This window comes from Erythranthe guttata, chromosome 11 (assembly GCF_056151865.1).
Source record: "Erythranthe guttata isolate IM_541 chromosome 11, IM_541, whole genome shotgun sequence".
Lineage (NCBI taxonomy): Eukaryota > Viridiplantae > Streptophyta > Magnoliopsida > Lamiales > Phrymaceae > Erythranthe > Erythranthe guttata.
This window is the reverse complement of record NC_142543.1, coordinates 2,072,575-2,098,055: the sequence shown is the minus strand read 5'-3', so window position 1 is coordinate 2,098,055 and position 25,481 is coordinate 2,072,575. Positions and strand designations below refer to the sequence as shown.

Genomic DNA, 25,481 nt, shown 5'->3' with positions numbered 1-25,481 from the left:
AGTCGATTTTTTGATTTTTTTCTTTTATTGATAGTGACACAAAAGTCAAAATTGGTAGTCCATCTTATACAAAGTGTCACTTGTACCTGCATTTATGTGGCGATTCCTTACTGACAAAATTCACCTGGGCTTCAAAATAAAAAGAAAAATAAGTAATTTGTGTAAGTTTAGTACCGAATCGAATAAATTGAATTAATTCGATAAAAAATCGTACACGACGAATAGTTGGTACGGTTTTACCGAATGAGATTTGAGTCATTTGAAGGGGGCAAAACACACAAAATCGTAAAAATAGGCCAATATTTTATTTTTCTACAATCACTAATCTCTCCAATCTAGCATAGTAAAATTATATAAGAAAAACATATAAAAATAAAACAATCTTTTTCATGTAGGATGGAAAATATTTAAATGATTGAGATTTATACACACGTGCATCACGAGGGCGCATGTGCGGTTAATATTAAATGCATCAGAAAATGTAAAGAATCTAAACTGTTTATTTTCTGTCAATTATTGTGGAGGGGGTTAGGTGAGGCTATCGCCTTCATTAATTGGAAGATATTATTATCATTAATGATAAATATAATGTAAACTAAATAAATTAATATTCAATTTAATGTGAATTTATATGAGTAGTACTATTTAGTGTAGTCAACATTTTATGGATCAAAATAAATAAAAAAATATAATAGTCAACATTTTGCAAATGTACTCCTACAGCCTCACCAAACCCCTTTCACTCAACGACCAACACGCACTTTCACGCTCACTGTGTGTCCACCTATACATACACAAAAATGCGCACACACACACTAATATATATATATATATATATATATACAATTTATATATGCATACATAGAAATAACCCTCACATTTGCGCCACTTCTTTAGACTGATTAAAGCACACAAAAAATAAAATAAAAAAAGAATTAAAAAAAAAAAAAGAATAATTAAGCAACAATGATTACCTTCTCCTCCGTTCAACCGACGACCGCCACCCAAACCCCGGCCACCACCACCTCCGCCGCCGCAGTAGCGTCACTCATCCCGCACCACAACTCCCACCCACACCAATTGTCCTTCTCCTCCTTCGCGCCTCACCACCCCCACTCCCATTCCCACCGCCGCCGCCGCCTCAGCGTCCGCGCAATCGACGCCGCGCAGCCCTACGACTACGAGGCGCACCTCGTCCACCGCTTCACCCAGTCGACGAAGCTCAAAATCGCCGTCGTAGGGTTCGGAAACTTCGGCCAATTCCTCGCCAAGGCGTTCGTCCGCCAGGGCCACACCGTCTACGCCCACTCCCGATCCAATTACCACTCAATCGCCCAATCGATCGGCGCCGCCTTCTTCTCCGATCTCCACGACCTCTGCGAGCAGCACCCCGACGTCATCCTAATCTGCACCTCCATCCTCTCCACCGAATCCGTCCTCAAAGCCATCCCCCTCCAGCGCCTCCGCCGCAACACACTCTTCGTCGACGTTCTCTCCGTCAAGGAATTCCCCAAAAACATCTTCCTCCAAGTCCTCCCCAACCACTTCGACATCCTCTGCACCCACCCTATGTTCGGCCCCGAGAGCGGCAAGCACAGCTGGCAGAATCTCCCCTTCGTCTTCGACAAAGTCCGGATCGGGAACGAGGATTCTAGGGTTTCCAGGGTCGAAACATTCCTGGACGTTTTTAAAAAGGAAGGCTGCACTATGGTGGAGATGACTTGCACGGAACACGATAAGTACGCAGCGGGCTCGCAGTTCATCACGCACACAATGGGGCGAATACTCGAGAAATTGCAGCTCGAGAGCACTCCGATCAACACCAGAGGGTATGAAACCTTGCTAAATTTGGTGGAGAACACGGCCAGTGACAGTTTCGATCTGTATTACGGGCTTTTCATGTACAACAAGAATGCCATGGAGCAATTGGAGAGATTGGATTTGGCGTTCGAGTCTTTGAAGAAAGAGCTATTCGGACACTTGCACGAGGTTTTGAGGAAGCAGTTGTTCGGCAAGTCTGAGGAGAGCGGCTTCCGTAGGCCAATGCTGTCTAAATTGCCCAAGAACGGGACTCCGTTATTACCGCCCCAATCAGAGAACGGGACTCCTTTGTTACCGGCCAAATCGGAGTCTTTGGGTGAAAATGGCAATTTAGGATGATTTGTGTTGTACTCTAGGTATGCAACTCTCTCTCAATTTCGACAATCTTGATTCGAAAATGGTTATTTTATTGAGCTTGACAGTAGCCGGATTTGATGAAATAATTAAATTTTATGATTGAAATTATATGTTTGATTGCTTGAATGGTACAGAGGATGGCAAATTGGGGATCAATAAACAAATTTGTATATCTGAATTTGTAGATGTTAAATGAAGATTAATGCTCGAGATTCATTAGCTACCATGAGACGACATTAATAAAAATCTGACATGTAATAAAACTATCGATATCTTCCATGTGCATCCGTGCATCACATGAATGAACAGACTTAAATACACTTGTTATTTGATACATGCTGTAATTGCCTGGTTATGTATCTAGTTCAAAGTTAAGCTCTCGAGTGGTAAATAACAACTTAGGTGGCGTAAAGCTCGTGTTATATGCCTTTTGCTTTGAAATCCCGGTTGATGAAAAACAATACGAAGGGTTGCTTTGTTTCATGGCTTTAACTTAACTTTTGTTTCTAGTGATCATATTTACAGTTTCCGGGTGACCAATTTTTGATATTTATTTCACCGTTTCGTTCTCTTATAGGTATACCATTTATCCTCCCGATGAAAGAAAAGGGCGAATAGAGACACCCAATCGTGTACAGACGGTATTGTAACTTATCAACGAGTATCTCTTTCAATTGGAGTGTTTTTTCATGTTTGCCTTGTCTGATTTCTGCCATGTTGTAGACCTTTTTACCTTTTCCATTGTTTGTTGTACTTTTATCTATTCATCTACGATTTTCGAGTTTATTCGATGAGAACTAATCCAAGTTGAAATCTAATGTCCGATCTTATTGTTTTTATCATCATCTGATTTCTAACACACATCCCACAAACTAAAAATCTCGTTACATCGAACCAAATAATAATAAAAGCTGCTTAGGTATAGTTTAAGGTAGCGTTAAAGTAGTAAAACAAAGACGGGATCAACTAGATTCGAACAGCATCGATAGGCCTTTTCATCTGCTGATAGTATTGGAAATAAGTTTCCGGATAGTTCTTGACTTTCTTGAACAATCTAGGCCTTTTCTCGTTGTCCACAAGTTCCTCGACCGGTTCAATCTCTAATGTGGGATCTGGTGCACAAAACATAGCCAACGTATTCCTCTCGTTTTCTGCGTTTGTTAGTGCTCTGTGCACTGGGCTCTTGTATATTCCGTTGCTCATTATCTGCATAAAAAAAAAAAAAAACAATAAGATTTAATACAATAGATCGTATATATGTGTATGTATTACCTCGAGTTGATCGCCTATGTTAACAAGCAAGGCGTAAGGCATGACGGGAACACGAAACCACTGGTCATCTTTCAACATTTGAAGCCCTTCAACTTTGTCGTCTTGCAAGAGAATAGTCAACCCGGAACCATCCGCATGCGGTTTCAGCCCATGAACCAAATCGGGTCTCGAACAAGGTGGATAGTAGTTGAATCTTGCATACATCGTCCCTCTTTCGCCGAATCTTTTCACAAAGCAATCCTCTGCTAAATCTAGCGACCTTGCTATCGACTTAAGCAGCTCTTCTTGGATCCGTTTCATCTCTAAAGTATAATCATGCAACATTTTCCTGCTTACGGAAACCAACAAATGAATCCTTAATATGAACAACCTATCGTCTCCGTAAAACTTGCGTTTTTTTGTTGTTGTGTGTACCTGAAAGATTGTGGGGTTCGAGGAAAGTATTCGAGTTTTTGTTTGTCTTGTGGAGAGACTAAGAGATAGAGGCGATCGGTCCAATCGAGTGGCTGGTTCTCGAAGAGGACAATGTCATTGCCGTAGCCTTCGTAATCGTTTTCAGTTCTGGCATTTTTTTGCTTTTCCGACATCGGCAGGTGAAAGAATTCTCTTGCAAGACGACGGACTTCATCTAGGAAGGAATTCTCAATGCCATGATTTATTGCCTGAAATTCGGAGATTGTTTTCAGTTCACTTTTGTTTCTTTGGGTTCCAGTAGATATTTCAATAAATTCCGAAACTCCGATTTTTCGATTTTCCAATCCATTGGAACAAAATTGTGATCCATTTTCTCGAGATTGTTGATAGCAATTTGCATAAGATATATAATTTGATGGTGAACTTTGTCAATTTTAAAATGTTAGGGGGCAAATAGCCAATCAAGGTTAATTTTGGGGGTTTTTTTCTTTTTTTTTTGATAATTTAATTTTGTTCAAAGATGTCAACTTTGCACATCCCAAGAAGATCATGATATAGGTACTACTAAACAAGAATCAAATCTGATTTACCCAACGATTATAATCAAATCAAATCAAATACTTCAAAAAAGAATACATAATAATTGAAGAAAAGTTGGAATTAATAATTAAAAAAAAAAAAAAGAAAAAAAAACCTGGAAGCAACCCCATGTGGTGAGAGCAGAGCGGAGCTTGAGCAGCTCTTCATCAATGGCGGACGATGAAGATGAAGATGCCAGCTGTAATCTGGTAAAGTCAATGACTGGGATTTCTGTAGCTACTGGAACATTCAGATCTATTGGACCATAATCACTACGATCATTTCTGATCCAAATATACCTACTGGGTAGCTCGCCGCCATTTTCAACCACCTCTTGAACCGTTTTGCAGCTGCCAACTTCCGGTTTTGTGGCCATCTTGTTATTTTCCCTGAACCCGGTTCAACAGATCGGAGTTGTTGATGAGGTTGAATGATGGTTTGTGGGGAAAGAGTGGAAGGCGAAGTATGTATTTATTTATATTGAGGCGAAATAGAACGATCGATTTTGATCATTCCTAGATAACTATGGAAAATTACAAAAAAGTTCTTCCTCTTTAACTAATTATAATCAACCCCCTTTAACTATGAATTTTCTTAGTCGTTCATCCTTGTGCTGTCAAATTCAGTAGAATCGTCTACATTTCTTGTAATGTTATCTAGTTTGTAGTCGTTTTGTGTTTTTGAAGCACCATAATTCGGTATTTGCACGTGAAACACGTGAATTAAATTCACAATGTGTTTTTAACTTTTCTTAACTTCTAAACTAAATCTTAGTTAGTGGGCTTAGTAGGGTTAAGTAGTGCTTAGTGGATTTAATTATGGGATTTATTTTAACTTCCTAACTAACCCACTAACCCATTATCTTGAGTGCTCTTGTGGTTGGTTTTCTTGCAGATCATGGGCTGAAGAGTGGAAGCTTAGCAAGTCTATAAATACCAAACTCAAGACTCAAGATAGATATAGATTTCGAGAAAACAAAATAGAGAGCTGAAGTTTTAATCTCGAGAATTTTAGTGTGTTTTCTAGGATCTGTTGTACGTACTATTTATAAGTACATTCTTTGAAATCTAGAATTTTTGATATCTTTCTTTTAGTATCTAGATTTGGTTATAAGAGTGATCTTGAAAAAGATTCACTCATAAGGAAGAAGTTTTCGCACTCTTCTGTTTGTATTCTTGGAATACTGATTTTAATATATTTTTTCGTCCTGTAAAGGGCAAGTTCACAAGTCTTTACTTGTGAACATTTTTAATCCTGAGCATTGTCTTTTAATAATTATATTTCCGCTGCATGTTGTCTCAAGTGTCATAACATTTTAGATAACATCTCTGTATAATACGAATTCGGGACCATAAATTCTTTCAATTGGCATCAAGAGCCAACACTTGACGTATACTAAGTGTTTGTTCCTATTTTCTTTACAGAAACGAATTCGTGATGGATACTCAGATGACTGCTTCTATGCGACCTCCTGTACTTGATGGCACGAACTACACCTACTGGAAAGTCAAGATGAGGGCTTACATCAAAGCCATTGATGAGAGAGCATGGAGATCTATTCTTACTGGATGGAAGCCACCAACTATCACAGATGTGGACGGAGATGTTTTTCCAACCCCAGAATTACGGTGGACACCAGACGATCTATCAAATGCTAACCAAAACTCAAAGGCGTTAAATGCAATTTTCAATTCAGTAGATTTAACTATGTTTAAATTAATCTCTGTATGCACTTCTGCAAAGGATGCTTGGGAAATTCTTCAACTTCATTGTGAGGGATCAGATAGTGTCAAAAGAACCAAGCTCAGATTACTCTCTTCCAAATTTGAGAGACTGAGAATGGAGGAAACTGAAACAATTTCTCAATACAATGAGAAGTTGATTGATTTGGCTAATGAATTTCAATCCTTAGGTGGTCCTTTGAGCAACGAGACATTAGTGAATAAGGTATTGAGAACTCTTCCAGATAGGTTCAGCATGACGGTCACTGCTATTGAGGAGGCTAAAGATACATCATCTCTACGGCTGGACGAATTAATAGGTAGTCTCAAGTCCAGAGAGATGAACTTTGAAGATCAAAGAAAGGAGAAAGGAAAGGCTATCTCAAATGCACTCCAGGCAGAATTAGAAAAGGAAGATGTTGCTCCGGAATATGATGATGATGCAGAAGAATGCCTCAATAATGTGGCATTTCAGATTCAGAAATTCAATAGGGCGTACAGACGAAGTGGAATCAAGCCCAGGCAGTTATTTTCAGAAGGGTCTCCACAAAATCGACAAACTCAGCCCCGGAACAGATCTATTCCACAGAGAACATTTCCTCAAACACCTTCTCAAAACAATTTAAAAAATTCTTCTTTTATTCGTTCAAATTCTGAACCACCTAACTTGGATCATATTAAATGCAGGGCCTGTTCAGGATTTGGACATTATGCTAATGAATGTGCAAATACCTTGAGAAGGAGAGGAATGAGTTTGATTTGTGCTGTCAGTGATGAGGAGGAAGAACAACCTGAACAGACAGAGGAACAGCAATCCTCTAAACAAGCTCTTTCTGTCAGATATCTTACTGAAAGTTCCTCTGAAACAGAATCCCAAGGAGTCTCCCTGGATGCTGCAACACTTTCTGAAACACTTTCAATTTGTGAGTTAAATACTGATCATTATACATGTTTAAACTCTATTTCTGTGAATGCAGCAGAATCCAGTAATGAAGCAGTCAGTGATGATGAAGACATGTGTAAAAAGCTGATCAGAAACTTGGAGAAGAAGACTCAAGCTCTAGATGCAGCCAACAAGGAAAATTCCTCTCTCAAAGACACAATCACACATTTGGAGGTTGGAATCACCAAGAAGGATCTTGAACTGGCAAAAGTGAAAGAAGAACTCAAAAAGGCAACTCTAGCAATCAAGAGGATGAACACTGGCACAACTAAGCTCGAAGAGATTGTGTCAATGGAAAAGCACTACAAACATGAAGGGCTAGGGTTCAAAAAACAAATGAAGCCAGTTAAGAAGAAAGAAATTGTCTTTGTAAAAGAAAAAGGTGCAAACAGAAAGGATTGCAGGGAGTCCACAGTCACCACTCCAGATTCCAGAATAAGAGGTTATGTTTGTCATTACTGTTTCTCACCGGGACACATTCGTCCATTTTGTGAAAAACTCAGCAGTGACAAAATGTTGTATAAAATAATCCACAACACCTCAAGGAACACCTCAAAGAAAAAGGTAGAATCTACCAAAAAGGAGTGTAAAATATGGACTCCCAAAGGTAAACTTTCGTGCAAAGCAGTATACACCTCTTTAAATGCTAACATTTCAGGTTCATGGTACTTTGATAGTGGATGCTCTAGGCACATGACTGGAACAAAGGAATTTCTATCAAACTACCACACACTTAATGGAGGACGTGTAACCTATGGAGGAGGAGCTAAAGGCAAAGTGGTTGGACGTGGAACACTCAGTATTGAAGGGCTTCCAAAACTCTCAAATGTTTTACACGTTGAAGGATTGGGGTCAAACCTCATCAGTATCAGTCAATTGTGTGATGATGATCTACGTGTAGAATTTGATAAATACTGTTGTTCTGTGTTTGATAATCAAAATCATTGTGTACTTACAGGTTCCAGATCAATGGATAATTGCTATCAAACAGGTGACACCATCTCATGCAAGAGCTCAAGAGTAAGTGAAGTAGAGCTGTGGCACCAGAAACTAGGCCACACAAATTTCAAGAATCTGAAGCTGCTCAACAAGTACAACGCTATAAGAGGAGTACCAGATCTCAAGATCAAGGATATTCCTATATGTGGAATGTGCCAGAAGGGAAAACAAACCAGAGTACCACACAAAGTGTTGCAACACGTTGGTACCACTATTTGTTTTGAACTAGTACATATGGATCTTATGGGTCCTATAGAGGTAGAAAGCCTAGGTGGTAAAAAATATGTCTTTGTGTGTGTGGATGACTTTTCAAGATATACTTGGGTGTACTTTTTAAGAGAAAAATCAGACACTTTTGATGTATTCAGAAATCTGTATAGGTTTGTTAAAACTCAATTTCAAGTTTCTATTCGTAGGATAAGATCTGATCATGGAAAAGAATTTGAGAATGCTTTATTTGTTGCTTTTTGTAATAAAAAGGGTATAAAGCATGAATTTTCTGCTCCAAAAACTCCTCAGCAAAATGGCATTGCTGAAAGAAAAAACAGAACCATCCAGGAAATGGCTAGGGTGATGATGAGTGCAAAAAATCTGTCTAAGAGGTTTTGGGCTGAGGCTGTCAACACAGCCTGTCACATCTCAAACCGTGTGTACCTAAGATTAGGATCTATGATGACTTCATATGAAATTCTTTATGGTAAGAAACCTAATCTAGAATACATGCATGTGTTTGGATGTGTCTGCTATGTTCTAAATGATAGAGATCATCTAGCTAAGTTTGATTCAAAAAGTGATTTGAGTTTATTTATGGGATACTCTAATAACAGTCATGCTTATAGAGTATATAATCTAAGAACTCGAACCATTATTGAATCTGTAAATGTGGTATTTGATGACTTTGCTGATCTCCGCAGTAAAACAGCTGAAGATGAAGTTGATGACTTAATTGCTGAAAGAGAAACAACAGAGGAAGACATTTCTACCACAGAGAGCCCAGACACAAACGGTCCAGTCTTAAGAGAAGAAGGTGTTGAGCCAAGTGACACCACATCTGACTCAACACATCCTACAGAGACTGAATCACAGCCAATCTTTGATGTCTGCAGAAAGGAACCCTCAAGTAGAATTCAGAAAAATCACCCATCTACTCAAGTAGTGGGAGATATCTTTGATGGAATGAGGACCAGGAGAAAAGAGAGAGTAAACTACAGAGATATGGTAAGATTTGCAAATTTATCTTCTGAATGTGCACTAACTGGAACCACTTGTTTTGTGTCTTCAGTGGAACCAAGGAATATTGCAGAAGCTCTGAAGGATGAATTCTGGGTCAATGCAATGCATGAAGAATTGAATCAATTCATCAGGAATGATGTTTGGTACTTAGTTCCCAGACCAAGCCATGTAAATGTGATAGGAACTAAGTGGATCTACAAGAACAAAACTGATGAAAAAGGTACAGTTGTTAGAAACAAGGCTAGGTTAGTAGCACAAGGATACACTCAAATTGAGGGTATAGACTTTGATGAGACCTTTGCTCCAGTAGCTAGAATTGAATCTATTAGATTACTTCTTGCTATAGCCTGCTTTCTTAAAATCAAACTGTACCAAATGGATATCAAAAGTGCATTTCTGAATGGAGTTTTAAATGAAGAAGCATATGTAGAACAGCCAAAGGGTTTTGAAGATTCTGCCAAACCTAATCATGTTTTCAAGCTTAAGAAGGCACTGTATGGTCTTAAACAAGCTCCTAGAGCTTGGTATCAAAGACTCACTGACTTCTTACTTGAAATACAGTTCAAAAGAGGGGAGGCAGACAGAACCTTGTTTGTTAGAAGAACTAATAATCATATTATTATTGTTCAGATATATGTTGATGACATTGTTTTTGGCTCTACTTGTGCTAACCTTTTGCAGTCTTTTGTAGATTCTATGTCTCACACTTTTGAAATGAGTATGGTAGGGGAGTTGAATTATTTCTTAGGACTTCAAATCAAACAAACAGGTGAAGGAATGTTTGTGAATCAAAAGAAGTATGCTCTCAATCTGGTCAAAAGGTTTGAGTTGGAATCAGCCAAGCACATGAAAACTCCAATGGGTTCCAGTCAAAAACTGTCTAAGGATGATGTTGCAGAAGATGTCGACAGCACTCTCTACAGAAGCATGATTGGAAGTCTTCTGTATCTAACAGCAAGCAGGCCTGACATTATGTTTAGTGTTTGTGTGTGTGCCAGATATCAAGCTAATCCCAAGGTCACTCATCTTAAAGCTGTGAAGAGGATTATTAGGTATGTTGCAGGTACAGTAGACTTAGGGATTCAGTTTTTCAAAGACACAAATACAAACTTGATAGGCTTTAGTGATTCTGATTGGGCTGGGGATATTAGTGACAGAAAAAGCACCTCAGGTGCATGTTTCTTTCTGGGGAATAATCTAGTTTCTTGGTTTAGTAGAAAGCAAAACTGTGTATCTCTTTCAACAGCTGAATCAGAATATGTAGCTGCTGGAGGGTGTTGTGGTCAACTAATTTGGATGAAGCAAATGTTGGGGGATTATGGGTTAACCAGTGATACCCTGACCATATATTGTGATAATTCAAGTGCTATTGACATTTCAAAAAATCCTGTTCAACACTCACGAACTAAACACATAGATATTAAACATCACTTTATTCGTGACATAGTTGAGAAAAATATTTTGTGCTTAAAGTACATTCCTACAGAAGATCAGCTGGCTGACATCTTTACAAAGGCATTAGACTATGAGAGGTTTTCAAAACTCAGAAAATCTCTCGGGATGTGTACTCAATAAACATGTCCTGAAACGTGTTGCAGCATCTCATCAAATATCTTAAGCTGCAACACAATTTACTGAAGCATTAGCTTCATTTAATAATGACTTCACTGTGATGAATTATTTCCTAAATCAGTAACTGGAAGTCTTTCACCTTGAAACGTGATCATGCTTCATGTAAACATTTAGCCAATAATTACACTCACATAAGTCAAACTCCTCTATTTTGATAGTCATATCTTAGTAACTGAGGAACCTTCAAACTGAACACTTGATCATGTTCCATGTGAATTGTTTGACTTGAAAATAAGAGTTTATATATCTATATATTAAAAAAAAAAAAAAAAAAAAAAAAAAAAAAAAAAAAAAAAAAAAAAAAATATATATATATATATATATAATATATATAATTGTATCTATGCCTGTCAGCTATTTTTTTTCTCACTATTAATCATTAATAAAGGTGTTTTTCTATTTTTTGTGAATAATTCATGAGTGCTACGGTATTATTTGTATTTTGATTGAATTATCCCTATTTATATGGGTCATGGGGTACATGGGTTAATTCTTCATTTTCCACTAAGTCCACTCCTCATTATGCCATGTGTCACGTTTTGCTTTAAACTGCCAAAGGAAATTTTATTCTCCTTAAACACACTCTCCCCAAGAAAAACGGACACCACTTCTTCACCTTCTCCACTTCAATTTTTTTTTCTTCTTCATCAGCAAAAATTAGGGCTTATAAATTTAGTGCTTCTTTTCTCAAAAACTCACACTCGAAAATCAAAAGCACAAGAAGCTATTTTCCTTCATCTACTGTATCATGGCATCCCCACCTAGAAATCCTCCTCCAGCCGTCGATGGTGATGTTCACAACGATGCTGCAGCACCTGTACCAGCAGACCCAAATCTGGCCCTCATCGTTCACCCAATCAACTTCGATGCTATACCCATCAGCTACATTGAGCCCGGAGATGAGCTGAACCCGATTGACCCAGATAATTTTGATTTTGTGGGTCCCTCTTCCACTGCCGGAAGGTTTCCAACGCGCAGGTCAAAACGCACGAACCCTTTTCCAGATCTGAACACCGCGGTGCCACAACGCCGAAGAGGAGAACACTCTCCCCGAAGAGGAAGCAGAGGTGGAAGAAGAGGAGGCAGAGGTGGTCGCACTCCGTTTCAGTCAAATCCACGAAGAGGTCTTCATCTGGTAGATGAAGAAACTGATGATGAAGCAGGGGATCCTACCTTCGCAGCACCACAGGCTCAAGCCATGTCCTCCAGCTCCTCCGAGTCATCTTCCAACAACTCACCTTCCCCAGCATCAACTCAGGGGGAGTCCAGCATGGCAACAGCAGCCTCTCCACATTCTGCTCCAGAAGGTGTTACTGCACCTGTTTCAGAAGGTGTTGCTGCACCTATTTCAGAAGGTGTTGCTGCACCTAGTTCAGAAGGTGTTGCTGCACCTGTCTCTGAAGGTGTTGCTACACATGCTCCAGGAGATGCTGCTGCACCTACTGCTTCAACTGAAAATGCTGCCCCTTATCAGGATGAAGAAATGCCTGATTTCTCTGGAATGTCATCAGCAGAGCATGTAGACATCCCATTTGTCGATGCTCAGGAGTTCACCACTACAGAAGAAACTCCATCAGCACCTCAGGAAGATCCTCTGGAAACCCTGGCAGAAGCAGCAGCTCAAGCAAATACAATTCCTCCTCAGGCTGAACAATCAGAGAAAAGTGAAGACAGTTGGGAGGTTCCACTAGCTACTTTTCGCAAAAACTTGTCCTCTTCTGATTCCGACAGTGAATCCTCTGAAGACTCTTCTCAGCAGGAAGAAGGTGTTGCCCCACGTGCTGCATCACCTGAACCAGCATATGTTCCTGATGAGCTTGAAGATTCAGAAGATGATGATTCCTCAGAAGAAGAAGAACCAGACCTAGATGGGAAGAACTTGTCAATCCCATTTGAGGTAACAAATGCTTTCAGTACTAATTTCTATTTTGAGTCTGATTCACTGTTGAGTCCTCAAGTCATGAACTGTCATTTCATTGAGGAGAAGAAAATTTCTAAGGAAGATTTTGATAAGCATAGGATAACAGCTTTTCTTCACCAAAGAAAAATAATTAACCTAGTTGAGATTGCCTGCTCTTATGATCCCTTGGTTGTGAAAGAGTTTTATGCCAATTTGCAAACCTCCTTTTTAAAGAAAAACTCTCCAAACTTTGGCAAAGTTTTTGTGCGTAATGCCATTTATTCTTTTTCTCCCAAAGTTATCAACTCTCAATTACAAACTCCTACTGTGATTGATGAGGATAACTATGGTGATTTTACTGAGATTTGCAAAGTTATTTCTGGCAATCGTTTAAGAAATTGGCCTGCACACCCAAGAAAATTTCAAGTCTCTCAACTCACTGCTTTCTACTCTGTCCTGTTTAGACTCACAGTGGCTAATTGGATTCCATCCAAAAATGTCTCTGTGGTAACTAAGCCTCATGCTGTACTCATGTACAAATTGGGGATGGGTTTACCAGTGGATTTTGGCAAACTGTTCTTTGATACTATTGGTCATCTTGCCCAGAAAATTTCACCCTCCACTCACCTTCCCTATCCTTCTCTCATCTATTCCATCTTACTTTCTCAAAACTTGGGCCAAGATGACTCAGAATATCTTCACACCCCACAAGGCATGATCACTGTGTCTCAAAATTTTCTGAGGGCTCCTCATGTTCAAGATCTTCCTTGGAATGGAGATGATTTTCTCTCAACTGAATCAGGTCAAAATAATATTGGTACTGAGGGTGTTGCACCTCATGTTGACAACACTTCTAACCTTCTTGTGTCTGTTCCTAGAGATCTTCTATTGCAGCAGCTTACTCATTCTCTAGCTCAGATTACCTATCATCAGTCCATGGTGGAGATGATTCAGAAGGCCCTTTCTGATCAAAAAGGGGGAGAAAAAGGTCATGAAACTGAAGCAGGAACATCTCATCCTTTGGATGCTAGAGGCAGAGAGCAAGGAGTCAATGAAGAGGAAGCAAAGAAAGAGGGGGAAGCTCAAGAAGAAAGCAGTGGATCTAGTGATGGAGGAGGAGCAGCAGCCGAAACTGAGGAGACCTTGGAGACTTTGGATATTTTACTTTAGATTGTTTTTCATGAACAATATTTTTGCTTGTGTTTTGTTTATTTTCCCTCTGAACTTTTGTTTAGGACTGCACTTTGATTATTTCTTTTGTTGAACTATCTTGCTGAATTTGGTTTTAATTTATTGTTTCTATGTTTTTTTCAAATGGTATCAAATTCAGGGGGAGTTCAAGCAATATCTCAGGGGGAGTCTTTGACTAAGATTTAGTTTTGATCAGAAAGTTAAAAAGGGGGAGTTTGAAACACGTGAATTAAATTCACAATGTGTTTTTAACTTTTCTTAACTTCTAAACTAAATCTTAGTTAGTGGGCTTAGTAGGGTTAAGTAGTGCTTAGTGGATTTAATTATGGGATTTATTTTAACTTCCTAACTAACCCACTAACCCATTATCTTGAGTGCTCTTGTGGTTGGTTTTCTTGCAGATCATGGGCTGAAGAGTGGAAGCTTAGCAAGTCTATAAATACCAAACTCAAGACTCAAGATAGATATAGATTTCGAGAAAACAAAATAGAGAGCTGAAGTTTTAATCTCGAGAATTTTAGTGTGTTTTCTAGGATCTGCTGTACGTACTATTTATAAGTACATTCTTTGAAATCTAGAATTTTTGATATCTTTCTTTTAGTATCTAGATTTGGTTGTAAGAGTGATCTTGAAAAAGATTCACTCATAAGGAAGAAGTTTTCGCACTCTTCTGTTTGTATTCTTGGAATACTGATTTTAATATATTTTTTCGTCCTGTAAAGGGCAAGTTCACAAGTCTTTACTTGTGAACATTTTTAATCCTGAGCATTGTCTTTTAATAATTATATTTCCGCTGCATGTTGTCTCAAGTGTCATAACATTTTAGATAACATCTCTGTATAATACGAATTCGGGACCATAAATTCTTTCAGCACGCTAAAAAGACACATCTTATGACCATCTTCTTTCAAAATGTGGATAAAACGGTTACGAACTGCAGAATGTGTAAGAAATTCCATAGTTGAGGGAAATGATTGTAATTACCTTAACAATTCCTAGACCGAAATTGTCCGTTTTGCCCCTATATGGCTAAGTTTATTTCATTTGTCACACCTAACTTTAATACCCGCCTTAAAAGAGAGAATGGATCACCAAAAAATGAAATTGAGAAAACATATTCAGGAGAGAGAGAGAGAGAGAGATGAGGATATTTGGAAAGCATGTATATCCAAGACAAGTAATACTTTTTGCATCCAGGTATGAATGAATGAAAATTAAACATTAATCCTCATGTTTCTTGTGGAATTAATTAATTTCTGGTTTATAATTAATTATGCGTATTAATTAATTAATTAACGGTGAATGATGATTTACAGTGTTTTATTCTTGGCCACAACAACGTACGATGTCCACAGATCCATCAAGAACAACGACACACCACCAAGCTCTTGAAGATCACATCAACTCCCTCCGCCGCCCGCCGTCGTGACGCCGCCGCCACCACCACCGATCAACCACGGAAAAAGTTTATTGTTTTACAATTGCGGTGATTTAATTTCATGAGTTCGGAGCTTCAAAGCTGAGAAGAACATGATCGCTCTCTATCGGTATCTAGGCTTTACGCACTTCAGCTTTCTATGGTTATATATGGGCCACGTGGCCTCTAAAATAACCACGTGTCCGTTACATTTAATTTTATTTTTTAGTACTAAAATAATTTGTTTAGTTTCCTAATTACTCAAAGTCTCAACACTACTCGAAAAAATTACAATTAGTGAAATGTCCAAATAATGTTGTTTTTTCAATGACAATGTGTAGGAAAATAAGTTCCCTTTAATTGTGTACTAAGACAACAATTTATTTATTATATTGTAATATTATTTTGCATTTTCATGATTGTTATTCGTTGGTTTTTAAGATATTAACGGCATAATCATACACGAATGCATAATTTAGCAAATAGTATTAAATAATTTCCACATATTTGGAAACACAATGTGGAAAAATCACATATTTTTCACCCCTTAAGTTTACACTAATTTCATATTTGGTCCCCATATTCACAAAAAAATACATTTGGTCTCTTACGTTTCATTTATTCATCAGTTTTGGTAATTTTCGTCAATTCACCGTTACTCCATCAATGAAGAGTGAAGACAGTGACGACCACACCCCACACCCTTGATTCCGTTACTACCAACGAAAAATTGACGAAAATAACTAAAAGTGTTGAATATTTGAAACATAAGGGTTCAAATATGTTTTTTTTTAAATAGATGACCAAATATGAAATTTGTACAAACTTGACGGACCAAAACTGTTTTATAAAAAAAAAAAGTAATTTTGGGAAAATAAAAAGAAATTGTTTTTGTTTTTTCGTCCAATTAAATTGGGCGCCACAAAAAGCTCCAGTAATCCGTGGCAGAGTTTCGTCCTTCCTCTTAAATGTCGTGTTAATTTCTCTCTTCTTCTTCTGATCACACACACACACACACAGTTCAATTGTTCAAAGCCACAGTGTTTACTTAATGTTCAAAACCCTCTCACATTTTTCCTCGTTTATTATTATCAAGAACAAGTAACTATGGCCCGAATCTCGAACCCAGACAGAAATTTCTCCAATTTTTCACACTGCACAAGCATCAAAGCTTCAACCTTTAGAGCTTCTGTCAGAACCCAGCCCTTCAATGGGTTTCCCTTCAAGCACACCTTGAAATTTAGGGTTTTATGCAGCGTAAAAGAGAGGGAAAGGGGGAACGACGCACAAACACAGAGATTACTCAGTGGGTTCAAAGTTGACAGCGAATTGAAGGAGAAAGATGAACTAGGGCAAATTGGGAGCGACGATGAGGAATTGGGTTTTAATTGGGATTGGCCGCCATGGGAGAATCTTCCCCCGAGATATAAGCTTATTGGAACTACTTCTCTTGCTTTCGTTGTTTGCAATATGGATAAGGTCAATTTTTTTTTTTTTTTTTTCTTTTTTCATTTATTATAACATGTTGATTTTTTAGGGTTCTTGCTCTTTTTGAATGTATGGTTCTAGATTGATAAGCATTGTCCAATATCTCAGCACTAGGGTTTACTTGTTTTACTTACTTATTTGTTGTACCGAAAATCGAAATAGGTGAATTTGAGTATTGCTATAATTCCGATGTCGCATCAATTTGGGTGGAACGCTTCGATGGCCGGATTGGTACAGTCGTCTTTCTTCTGGGGTTATGCACTCAGTCAGTTGCCCGGTGGTTGGCTTGCTAAAGTTTTCGGTGGGAGGTTCGTCTCGTAATGTATAAATTAAAGGACGTCGTTGCCTTAGAATTTCGATGACAGTTACTTATTTATTAATCAAGAACTCTCCGAATAAGATAAAAATCGGGGGATATCATGCTAGTTTATTTATAATTCAATGCTTATTTTTCTTCGATTGATATTACATTGTCCGTATGCAGAAAAGTTCTCAAAGTGGGTGTTCTTGTCTGGTCACTTGCTACAGCACTGGTTCCTCTTCTTGCCGGGTTTATGCCGGGGCTTATTTTTTCAAGAATTTTGGTAATAATTTATTTAATGCTAAATTTATCGTATTTATCGAAGTTATTGCATGCTAAATTTTGGTAATAAGTTATTTAACAATTTAGGTTGGGATAGGAGAAGGCGTTTCGCCATCTGCCGCCACTGATATGATTGCCAGGTATGTTGTTGAACGTGGACTATATAAAACCGAACAAAATCGGAAAAAAAAAGAAGTTTAAGATAATTCGACAGTATCAAAATCTCTTAGAATGTATGTATGCAACATTGATAACGAACTATTTTTCAGGTCGATACCAATAGAAGAGCGTTCGCGTGCAGTATCTTTCGTCTTCGGTGGTTTGAGTGTCGGAAGTGTATTGGGGTAATATTAATAATCATTTAACCACTAAACTAAATCTTCGTTGTTTTGTATTATCGCGCATTTACATTTGTCGCGATTTGTATGCAGGCTTCTTTTGGCTCCTCCGTTAATCCAAAATTACGGCTGGGGGTCCGTTTTTTACATTTTTGGCGCATTGGGAATAGCTTGGTAAGATAAAATTTATCGATTTAATATACTCTGTTTCTAATGAATGTACGTTTAATTGCTGTTACTTCAACTAATCGAGGCCTTTTTCGTTGCTACTTCAAATCGATCTGAATTTCAGGTTTTCGGTTTTTCAGTTTGTTGGAGAAGACCAGCCTCCATTAAAAGCTGCTTACTTATCAGGTATGCTATTTATTTTTGTAATATTAATATTTTTTGTTTTTTCTTAATTCCATATTTTAAATAAAGAAAATGATAAAAGCTTGTAATCAGTAATTTTTCTTTTCCCGATAATTTATCTTCGGCAGGGCCTCAGTCTGACACTACGAAGAAGTCACTAAATTCCTCTTTAAAAGATTTGGGTGGTTCACTGAGTGTAAGTGTATCTATCTATATATACATGCACATATATATGTCATTTACGAGTTTTTTTTTTCATTTCTATTTCTAATTAAATAAAGTTTTGAGTTAATCGTTTATATTTTGTGAAAAAATAAATAATACAGGATGTACCTTGGAAGGAATTTTTCAAATCGAAAGCTGTATGGGCAATGATTTATGCTCACTTTTGTGGAAGCTGGGGGCACTACACCTGCTTAGCTTGGCTTCCGACATATTTCAGGTGCTTCTTTTATTTATTAAATTTTCATTTTTTTTTAATTATTTTTATATCGGTAAAGCAGTTTATCTAGGAAAAAACTCGTTTATTTTGGTGCAAGTTATCATTTTCCGAGATTAAAAATCCTACATCCCTTTGCAGTGAGGAGCTGAATCTTGATCTGACACAAGCTGCATGGGTAAGTCGATAATATTAATACGTTAATGGCCATGATTTTAAATTCATTTTAATTTGAACGAATCTTTTTTTTGATTTATATGGATCTAATTCATCAAGTTGAACAAAGGGAAAGAAATTAGGAAGCCACACTCGACTATATATTCGCATTTTCTCACTGTTAAGAAACATTATATATAATATTTTTTTTTTATATAAATAATAAACAAATGCAGGTATCAGTTCTTCCTCCTCTCGCTTCAATCTTCGTAACCAGCATTGCATCCCAATTGGCCGACAGCTTGATCACTAAAGGGGTTGAAACCACAGTGGTAACTATATTTTTTCATCGTAAAATTAATTATAAAGAATAAAAAAAAATAAAAAAAAACCCGATGCTTTATGTCTTAACAGGTACGGAAAATTTGCCAAACGATTGCATTTCTATCACCTGCCACTTGCATGATTCTTTCGTCTGTGAACTTAGGACTAAGTCCATTGGAACTCGTATCAATTCTTACAGGTGGCCTAGCATTATCGAGTTTTGCACTATCAGGTATCGTGTAAATAATCGTCTTTTATTATGCACGGAATTTATTGAGGCGAAGTATATTTATTTGTCCGAAATATGTTAAATTTTGTACGTGTCGAACCACAGGACTATACTGTACACACCAAGACATTTCACCTGAATATGCAAGTGTTCTTTTGGTATGTATTTAATTATATATATGAATTCGATTTTCGTTCCAAAAAGTTTGCCCGATGCAATTTTATTGATCAAAGTAAATATTCAATATTATCAATTATGTTAAATAAATTATTGCAGGGCATTACTAATACTGTTGGAGCAGTACCCGGAATTGTCGGTGTTACCCTCACTGGTTATCTTCTTGATTCAACTCACTCATGGGGGGTAAATTCTTATTTTTTTTTTTCGAGTCCTTTAATTTTGTTGATAATTTTTTTATTGCCTCTTAATTTTATTTAATTTTATTTATTATAATATAGATGTCGCTGTTTGCTCCATCGATTTTCTTCTACCTCACCGGTACAGTTGTATGGTTGGCTTTTGCTAGCAGTAAACCTCAAACTTTCTCGAAGACCGATTAATTTATTACAGACGAAGAATTTCGGTCGAGAATCCAATTTTGTGCAGTAGGTTTATTATATTCTATATTTAATAATACCATTTATACAAATATCATAGGATTTTCTTAAATAATTTTTATTGCAAAAATATGTAATTTGTAAATTTTGTATGGCTTCCTTACTACAGCCTGTTTAATAAGGAGCTGTGGTAAGAGATTTCTGTCCCAATACGAACAATTACAATTATACGAGCGTTTATCTTCAAATTTCAACACGAAAGGGGTCGTATAATCCCTTCAATGTCGAAAATATATATATATATATATATATATATATATATATATATATATATATATATATATATATATATATATATATATATATATATATATATATATATATATATATATTAATTAAACAACGAAAAATCATCTTTATTTTGATAAATTACTTATCTACATGCATGCCGAAACATCAAAGTTTGGCATGTGGACAAATACGATCGAGTAAGGCGCGACGATTAACGGCTCCAATGAATCCACTGTAACAGGGTCAAGGGCGGGTATAACTCCCGAAGAATCAACGGTCAATTTTTTCCCGTTCAGCAAAACCGTTTGACTATGAATATCTCCGCCCAAAGGAGTCAAGTGATACTCTTCTCTCACATTATTTGCAGACACTTGTTTACTATGATGTAATGGAGTCCCTTTCGATCTACGATGATGATGACGTGGCATGTGATGATGATGATGATGAATATTGCTATGGTTTTGCATGTGCATCACTCTACCGTGTATGTCGACTTTCGCATTTACGGTTGTGTTGCCGTCTATGTTTATGAGCAATAATGTAATGCCTTGCTGCAAAAGAATAGAAAGAGTTTTTTTTTTTTTTTTTTTTTTAATAATAAATATTTGTGAGAAGAAAAATATAGTATATATATATATGTATGTATTTTGGAATATTGAAAGACTTACAGATTTTTTTGCACAATGAGCATAGGCACGAATTTTTCTACTGCCCGTAAAGCTGGTCGAAAGGACGCTTTTGCCCATTAAACGGTGCCAAAGAAGAGCACTGCACAATAAGGCCACCGGATTATTAGATCTTCGGTCGAAATTTGATGATGTAAGCAAAAAAAAATATGAAACGAAACTAGAATAGAAAGAAGGCGAAGTTGTCGATCGTCTTTTGTTTTATTAAGGGTATATTAGTCTTTTCGTACGATCAAGAATCACTTTAACCTGTAGTAATCTGGATTTGGAACGAACGTGGTTGTGTTAAGCAAACCATAGTTACCACCGATTAACGTCTGCCTGCAATAAGTCTTCGTGTCGTAAGTCGACGATGCACCTAATTGATCCAAGTACCTATTTAAAAAAAAAAAAATCGTTGTCAGCCGTTATTAGATACGAACGAAACCCGAGAAAAAAAAAAGTATTGCAAGTTGCAAAACTCGAAAATTCGATTTACCAAAAACTAAAAACAAATGTATTTGTAACTCCATCCCGACCACTATTGTAAGCTCCACCGGCTTCACCGACCCATGCGGAAGCCGGGTTTTGCGATTTCTTGACAATGTTGTTAAGATCCCTAAACACACCGGCTCCATTATCAAGAACCGTTGAATTTAGAATCTTTTCTACCAAGTTACCCTGACTTCCTACAACCAACAAAATTCAAATTATATATATATGGATTATGGATTATCTTAGCAACCAAACGAGGTTTAAGAAGGTTTTGGAAAGTACACCTGCGCCGAGACTATATATATGGTGGGTGATAGAATCTAACGATCCGACAGTTTTGGATAGGAATTGCTGGAACCAATTATAATCGAAGAATCCACCGGGTGCAATAATCTGAGGTTTTGTAATAATATTATTTCTGCTGTATATATCCTGTATTAAATTGTGTAGGGCGATAGTATCTGATGCGTACGGATCCACATCGATTCGTACTCCTACTCCGTTTCCGCTTAATTCATTTCCTGACAAGAAACAACGTAACGACTGAACGAAAAACTTTCGACTATAGAATGTGGTGACTTAATTACTTATTTATTTGATTTACCAAGTTCCCAACCGAAGATGTTGTAACCCTTTTTGACGGTGTACCGAATGAGAGAAGCAGCGTTTGTTGAATCCCAAGGGCCCGTTGCTACGTTGTTGGCTTGTATCGATTTTCCATGAAGAGCATTCAGTCCGAAAATAACGAGAGCCCTGATAAAATTTGAAGTTTTAAATATTCGCATCGTTTTTTGAATGCACGTATATTAGTTGAATATATTTTTGTTAGTTTGTTTACCCGGATTGATTGAAGAAGGAATTTAGCTCATCCCATCTAGCCAACGGGAGGCAAGCTTCGGTGAAACCGAATAATCGAGACGAGTTTTGGGCGAACGGAGTGCATGGTTGCTGTTTATTTTCTTCGGTTTGGTAGATGACTTTGTCTTGTAGAGTGCCGCCCAATCTGATCTTCAACGGCGAAAAGGCTACACGAATTTTGATTGAAAATTATACTTTGATTGTTTGTTGGATTGGTGAAGCGAATAATTTAAAAGGAATTAAAATGTACCTTTGACCGCATTCAAGAACACGACGTTCTTGAGATCCTGCACTCGAAAAAAGATGAAACAAATGAACTCCGTAATATCATCACAGCATCAAATTGGAAAACTTGTGCTAACAACTACGAAAACTAGTCGAAAAAATCGAGAAAATCGAAACAAACACATGTTAAGCCCTGTTCTTTAGAATTCAACCCCATTTTCTTGATTCAACGATAACACAATAGAAAATTTATTATACTGTGTTTCATTCCAAACACCAAAATCCAAACTATAAGTACTTTTAAGCACACACACACACACACACAGTATATTGGAGAGAGAGAGAGAGAGAGAGAGAGAGAGAGAGAGAGAGAGAGAGAGAGAGAGACACACACACACACACACACACTGACACACAGTATATTGGAGAGAGAGAGAGAGAGAGAGAGAGAGAGAGAGAGAGAGACATACACACACAAACACACAGTATATTGGAGAGAGAGAGAGAGAGCGAGAGAGAGAGAGAGAGAGAGAGAGAGAGAGAGAGAGAGAGAGAGAGAGAGAGATACACACATACACACACAGTATATTGGAGAGAGAGAGAGAGAGATACACACACACACACAAACACACAGTAGATTGGAGGTGGAGAGACACACATACACACAAACACACAGTATATTGGAGAGAGAGAGACACACACACACACTGACACACAGTATATTGAGAGAGAGAGAGAGAGAGAGAGAGAGAGAGAGAGAGAGAGAGAGAGAGAGAGAGAGAGAGAGAGAGAGAGAGAGAGAGAGAGAGAGAGAGAGAGAGAGAGAGAGAGAGAGAGAGAGAGAGAGAGAGACCAAATTGAATAGAGAAGCATTGCCCCAGCTACAAACTTTATAATCACACTTTTCAGACGGCCACCAATCCAACGTTGCACATACGAAATGTTCATCTGTCTCTGCAATGGGGCTCTCCCCATCAATTACAACAGTTCCCTCAACACTAACATAACCCTTCACATCACAAACAAAGCTACAACCACAGAGCACAAACACCAAAAACCAAACCAAAGAACCCATCTTTCTTAACAAAAAAACCCACAATCAATAATTCAACTACAAAACCAGCCTCATAAAACCCATTATAAAGATTACAACTTTACACGTTTTCAAGTGTGCCCATTAAAAGATCTTTGCCCATTGGAAGCTTATATAAGCAAGCAAGAAGAAAAAGAAAAGAAAAGAAAGAAAGAGATGTTTGAGAAATGAAACCAGAGATTCTTGATTTTGAAGAAAGAAATAATGTTGGAGTGTTTGTTTGAAGTGTGGGGCCCACTGGAAACAAAAAATGTGCTTTGCTTGAAGAAAAGTGCAATATAAAGGGATTGGAGAGGAGCAGAGGAAAAGGGAAAAACAAGTATGGAAGAATAGCTGAATTGGAATGGGTGAAGTTGTGTTTGTGGGGTTTCCATATCTCAACTTCCAATATCTTCGCCATTAACACTTCCACTAACAAACAAATTATATGATCAATGCTTTTTTAAATGCTTTGTATGTATTGGTTTAAGATGGTTTTTAGGATAAAAAGTTTGGGTGCATAATTTGAATTTTAAAAAGTATTGTATATTTATATTCTGAGAGGAGAAAAAAAAAAAAAAAAAAAAAAAAAGGGTATTGGTCAAGTCAAATTACGAAAAAACCCTCATGTTTTGGTAATTACGTTCACCCATCAACTGTGAATCTTCTTACACGTCTACTATTGCGGTGTCAAATTTAGTAGAATCTTCTAGAATATGTGGAATATTCTCTAGTTAGCACCCGTTTTATTCCATGCAAGGGTGCATCAGAAACTGCATTTTTGCACAAATCGATTACAAATTAGAGAACATTTCACGAAGTCTAGAAGGGTCTGTTCATCTATTGAATTTGACACCGTAAGAGTAAACGTGTAAAAAGATTCATAAATAAAGAGGTGTGTTAATTATTCAAAGATGAGAGTAATTTGATTTTTTATATATCTTATGGGGGTGACTGTAATTTTGCCCTATAAATATAGCATATATCAAATTACGTTTAAGTGTATTAGAAAAAACACTTTAGAAAATTAATTTGAAAAATACACCGATGTTTATTATTGTTACATTCATTGATTCATATTTGGGGTGAAAAGTGGGAAGAATGTGAAATGTTATAAAGCTATGCCAATTTATCTTTTCGACATTATTATAATAAATGATGTCACGAGTCAAAACCATGTTCATTTTTTTTCTATAATATAAAAGTATATTTCTGAAATTTATAATTATCTACTCACCTAGAATTCTGTGTGAAATTATTAGTTTTATAATTTTACCTATATTTTTTTTGTCAAGATAGTGACGAATTTATGTTGAGATTGGAAGTGTATCTTTCTCGGGTCAATGAGATGTTACACCTGATGTATTTAATCGGTGATTTTGAGCTGTAGATCTATATAAATAATTATTCAATAAATATAAATATACATAAGTATGTGTTATTATACGTAGCAAGATCACGGATATACCGTATTTAGTAGCAAAAAATGAAAAAAGTACAATTATATGTTCATTAGCTGGAAAAGATTAACAGATCTGATGTTGCTTTTAACGAATTAATGTCTCTAGAAATATCATGCAGTGATATGACTATTCTACCCCCATACGACACGTTTTAACACGTGCAAAAATATAAACTTACACCTAAAATTAGTATAGAAAGTAAGTTCGAAAGTTAGTTTAGGCCACCAAATCTTTGCTTCTTGTAGTAGGCAAAGACAAATGACCTAATCCATTTAGCATTTCTCACAGTTCAATCGTCATTAGGTAAACTTATACAACTCTACCAAGTCAAATCAACACCTAATCTATAAGTGTTAGGAAGTTTACACGTAAACACGATTACTAATACGGTAATTCATAACAAAAACGTTTTTACGAACAAAAACGTTTTTTGCCATGCAAACCACATCCTAACAAAAACGAACAAAA

General features: G+C 37.1%; 5 protein-coding genes and 1 long non-coding RNA gene across 6 annotated transcripts; 4 read left to right on the top strand and 2 right to left on the bottom strand.

The window, feature by feature from the left end:
* The first annotated feature begins 694 nt into the window (after window positions 1-694).
* Window positions 695-3,017, top strand: LOC105960662 (arogenate dehydrogenase 2, chloroplastic). Its single transcript, XM_012984853.2, has 2 exons — window positions 695-2,177; window positions 2,756-3,017. Exon 1 carries the CDS (start codon window positions 967-969, stop codon window positions 2,158-2,160), a length of 1,194 nt encoding a protein of 397 aa, XP_012840307.2. The 5' UTR covers window positions 695-966; the 3' UTR covers window positions 2,161-2,177; window positions 2,756-3,017.
* LOC105960663 (2-oxoglutarate (2OG) and Fe(II)-dependent oxygenase superfamily protein) lies at window positions 2,986-4,939 on the bottom strand. Its single transcript, XM_012984855.2, has 4 exons — window positions 4,559-4,939; window positions 3,865-4,112; window positions 3,451-3,778; window positions 2,986-3,384 (listed from the first exon to the last, which is right to left on the bottom strand). The coding sequence occupies exons 1-4, from the start codon at window positions 4,817-4,819 to the stop codon at window positions 3,145-3,147; spliced, it is 1,077 nt and encodes a 358-aa protein (XP_012840309.2). The 5' UTR covers window positions 4,820-4,939; the 3' UTR covers window positions 2,986-3,144.
* A 1,108-nt stretch (window positions 4,940-6,047) lies between these two features.
* Window positions 6,048-8,534, top strand: LOC148766768 (uncharacterized). Its single transcript, XM_088825533.1, has 2 exons — window positions 6,048-8,283; window positions 8,523-8,534. Exons 1-2 carry the CDS (start codon window positions 6,283-6,285, stop codon window positions 8,532-8,534), a joined length of 2,013 nt encoding a protein of 670 aa, XP_088681659.1. The 5' UTR covers window positions 6,048-6,282.
* A 6,565-nt stretch (window positions 8,535-15,099) lies between these two features.
* On the top strand, window positions 15,100-15,503 carry LOC148766767 (uncharacterized). Its single transcript, XR_016034451.1, has 2 exons — window positions 15,100-15,259; window positions 15,379-15,503. It is a non-coding gene; the product is annotated as an uncharacterized LOC148766767 (long non-coding RNA).
* Window positions 15,504-16,372: 869 nt separating this feature from the next.
* PHT4;5 (phosphate transporter 4;5) lies at window positions 16,373-20,198 on the top strand. Its single transcript, XM_012984852.2, has 15 exons — window positions 16,373-16,958; window positions 17,130-17,275; window positions 17,452-17,551; window positions 17,638-17,690; window positions 17,820-17,894; window positions 17,982-18,062; window positions 18,181-18,242; window positions 18,368-18,435; window positions 18,566-18,681; window positions 18,820-18,856; window positions 19,071-19,166; window positions 19,249-19,390; window positions 19,493-19,545; window positions 19,664-19,750; window positions 19,846-20,198. Exons 1-15 carry the CDS (start codon window positions 16,587-16,589, stop codon window positions 19,945-19,947), a joined length of 1,590 nt encoding a protein of 529 aa, XP_012840306.2. The 5' UTR covers window positions 16,373-16,586; the 3' UTR covers window positions 19,948-20,198.
* A 141-nt stretch (window positions 20,199-20,339) lies between these two features.
* Window positions 20,340-23,994, bottom strand: LOC105960660 (heparanase-like protein 3). The gene is made up of 9 exons (XM_012984851.2): window positions 23,332-23,994; window positions 22,504-22,540; window positions 22,234-22,420; window positions 22,000-22,148; window positions 21,680-21,916; window positions 21,400-21,589; window positions 21,171-21,296; window positions 20,904-21,003; window positions 20,340-20,786 (listed from the first exon to the last, which is right to left on the bottom strand). The coding sequence occupies exons 1-9, from the start codon at window positions 23,551-23,553 to the stop codon at window positions 20,382-20,384; spliced, it is 1,653 nt and encodes a 550-aa protein (XP_012840305.2). The 5' UTR covers window positions 23,554-23,994; the 3' UTR covers window positions 20,340-20,381.
* Window positions 23,995-25,481: the final 1,487 nt, after the last annotated feature.

Coding starts and splice junctions, on each gene's coding strand:
- LOC105960662 (XM_012984853.2), top strand. CDS start 967: ATGATTACCTTCTCCTCCGTTCAACCGACGACCGCCACCCAAACCCCG.
- LOC105960663 (XM_012984855.2), bottom strand. CDS start 4,819: ATGGCCACAAAACCGGAAGTTGGCAGCTGCAAAACGGTTCAAGAGGTG. Junction 4,113..4,558: donor CCACATGGGGTTGCTTCCAG/GTTTTTTTTTCT, acceptor TCCGAATTTCAG/GCAATAAATCATGGCATTGA. Junction 3,779..3,864: donor CGAACCCCACAATCTTTCAG/GTACACACAACA, acceptor TTCCGTAAGCAG/GAAAATGTTGCATGATTATA.
- LOC148766768 (XM_088825533.1), top strand. CDS start 6,283: ATGGAGGAAACTGAAACAATTTCTCAATACAATGAGAAGTTGATTGAT.
- LOC105960660 (XM_012984851.2), bottom strand. CDS start 23,553: ATGGGTTCTTTGGTTTGGTTTTTGGTGTTTGTGCTCTGTGGTTGTAGC. Junction 22,421..22,503: donor GTTCTTGAATGCGGTCAAAG/GTACATTTTAAT, acceptor AAATTCGTGTAG/CCTTTTCGCCGTTGAAGATC. Junction 21,297..21,399: donor ACATTTGTTTTTAGTTTTTG/GTAAATCGAATT, acceptor TTTTTTAAATAG/GTACTTGGATCAATTAGGTG.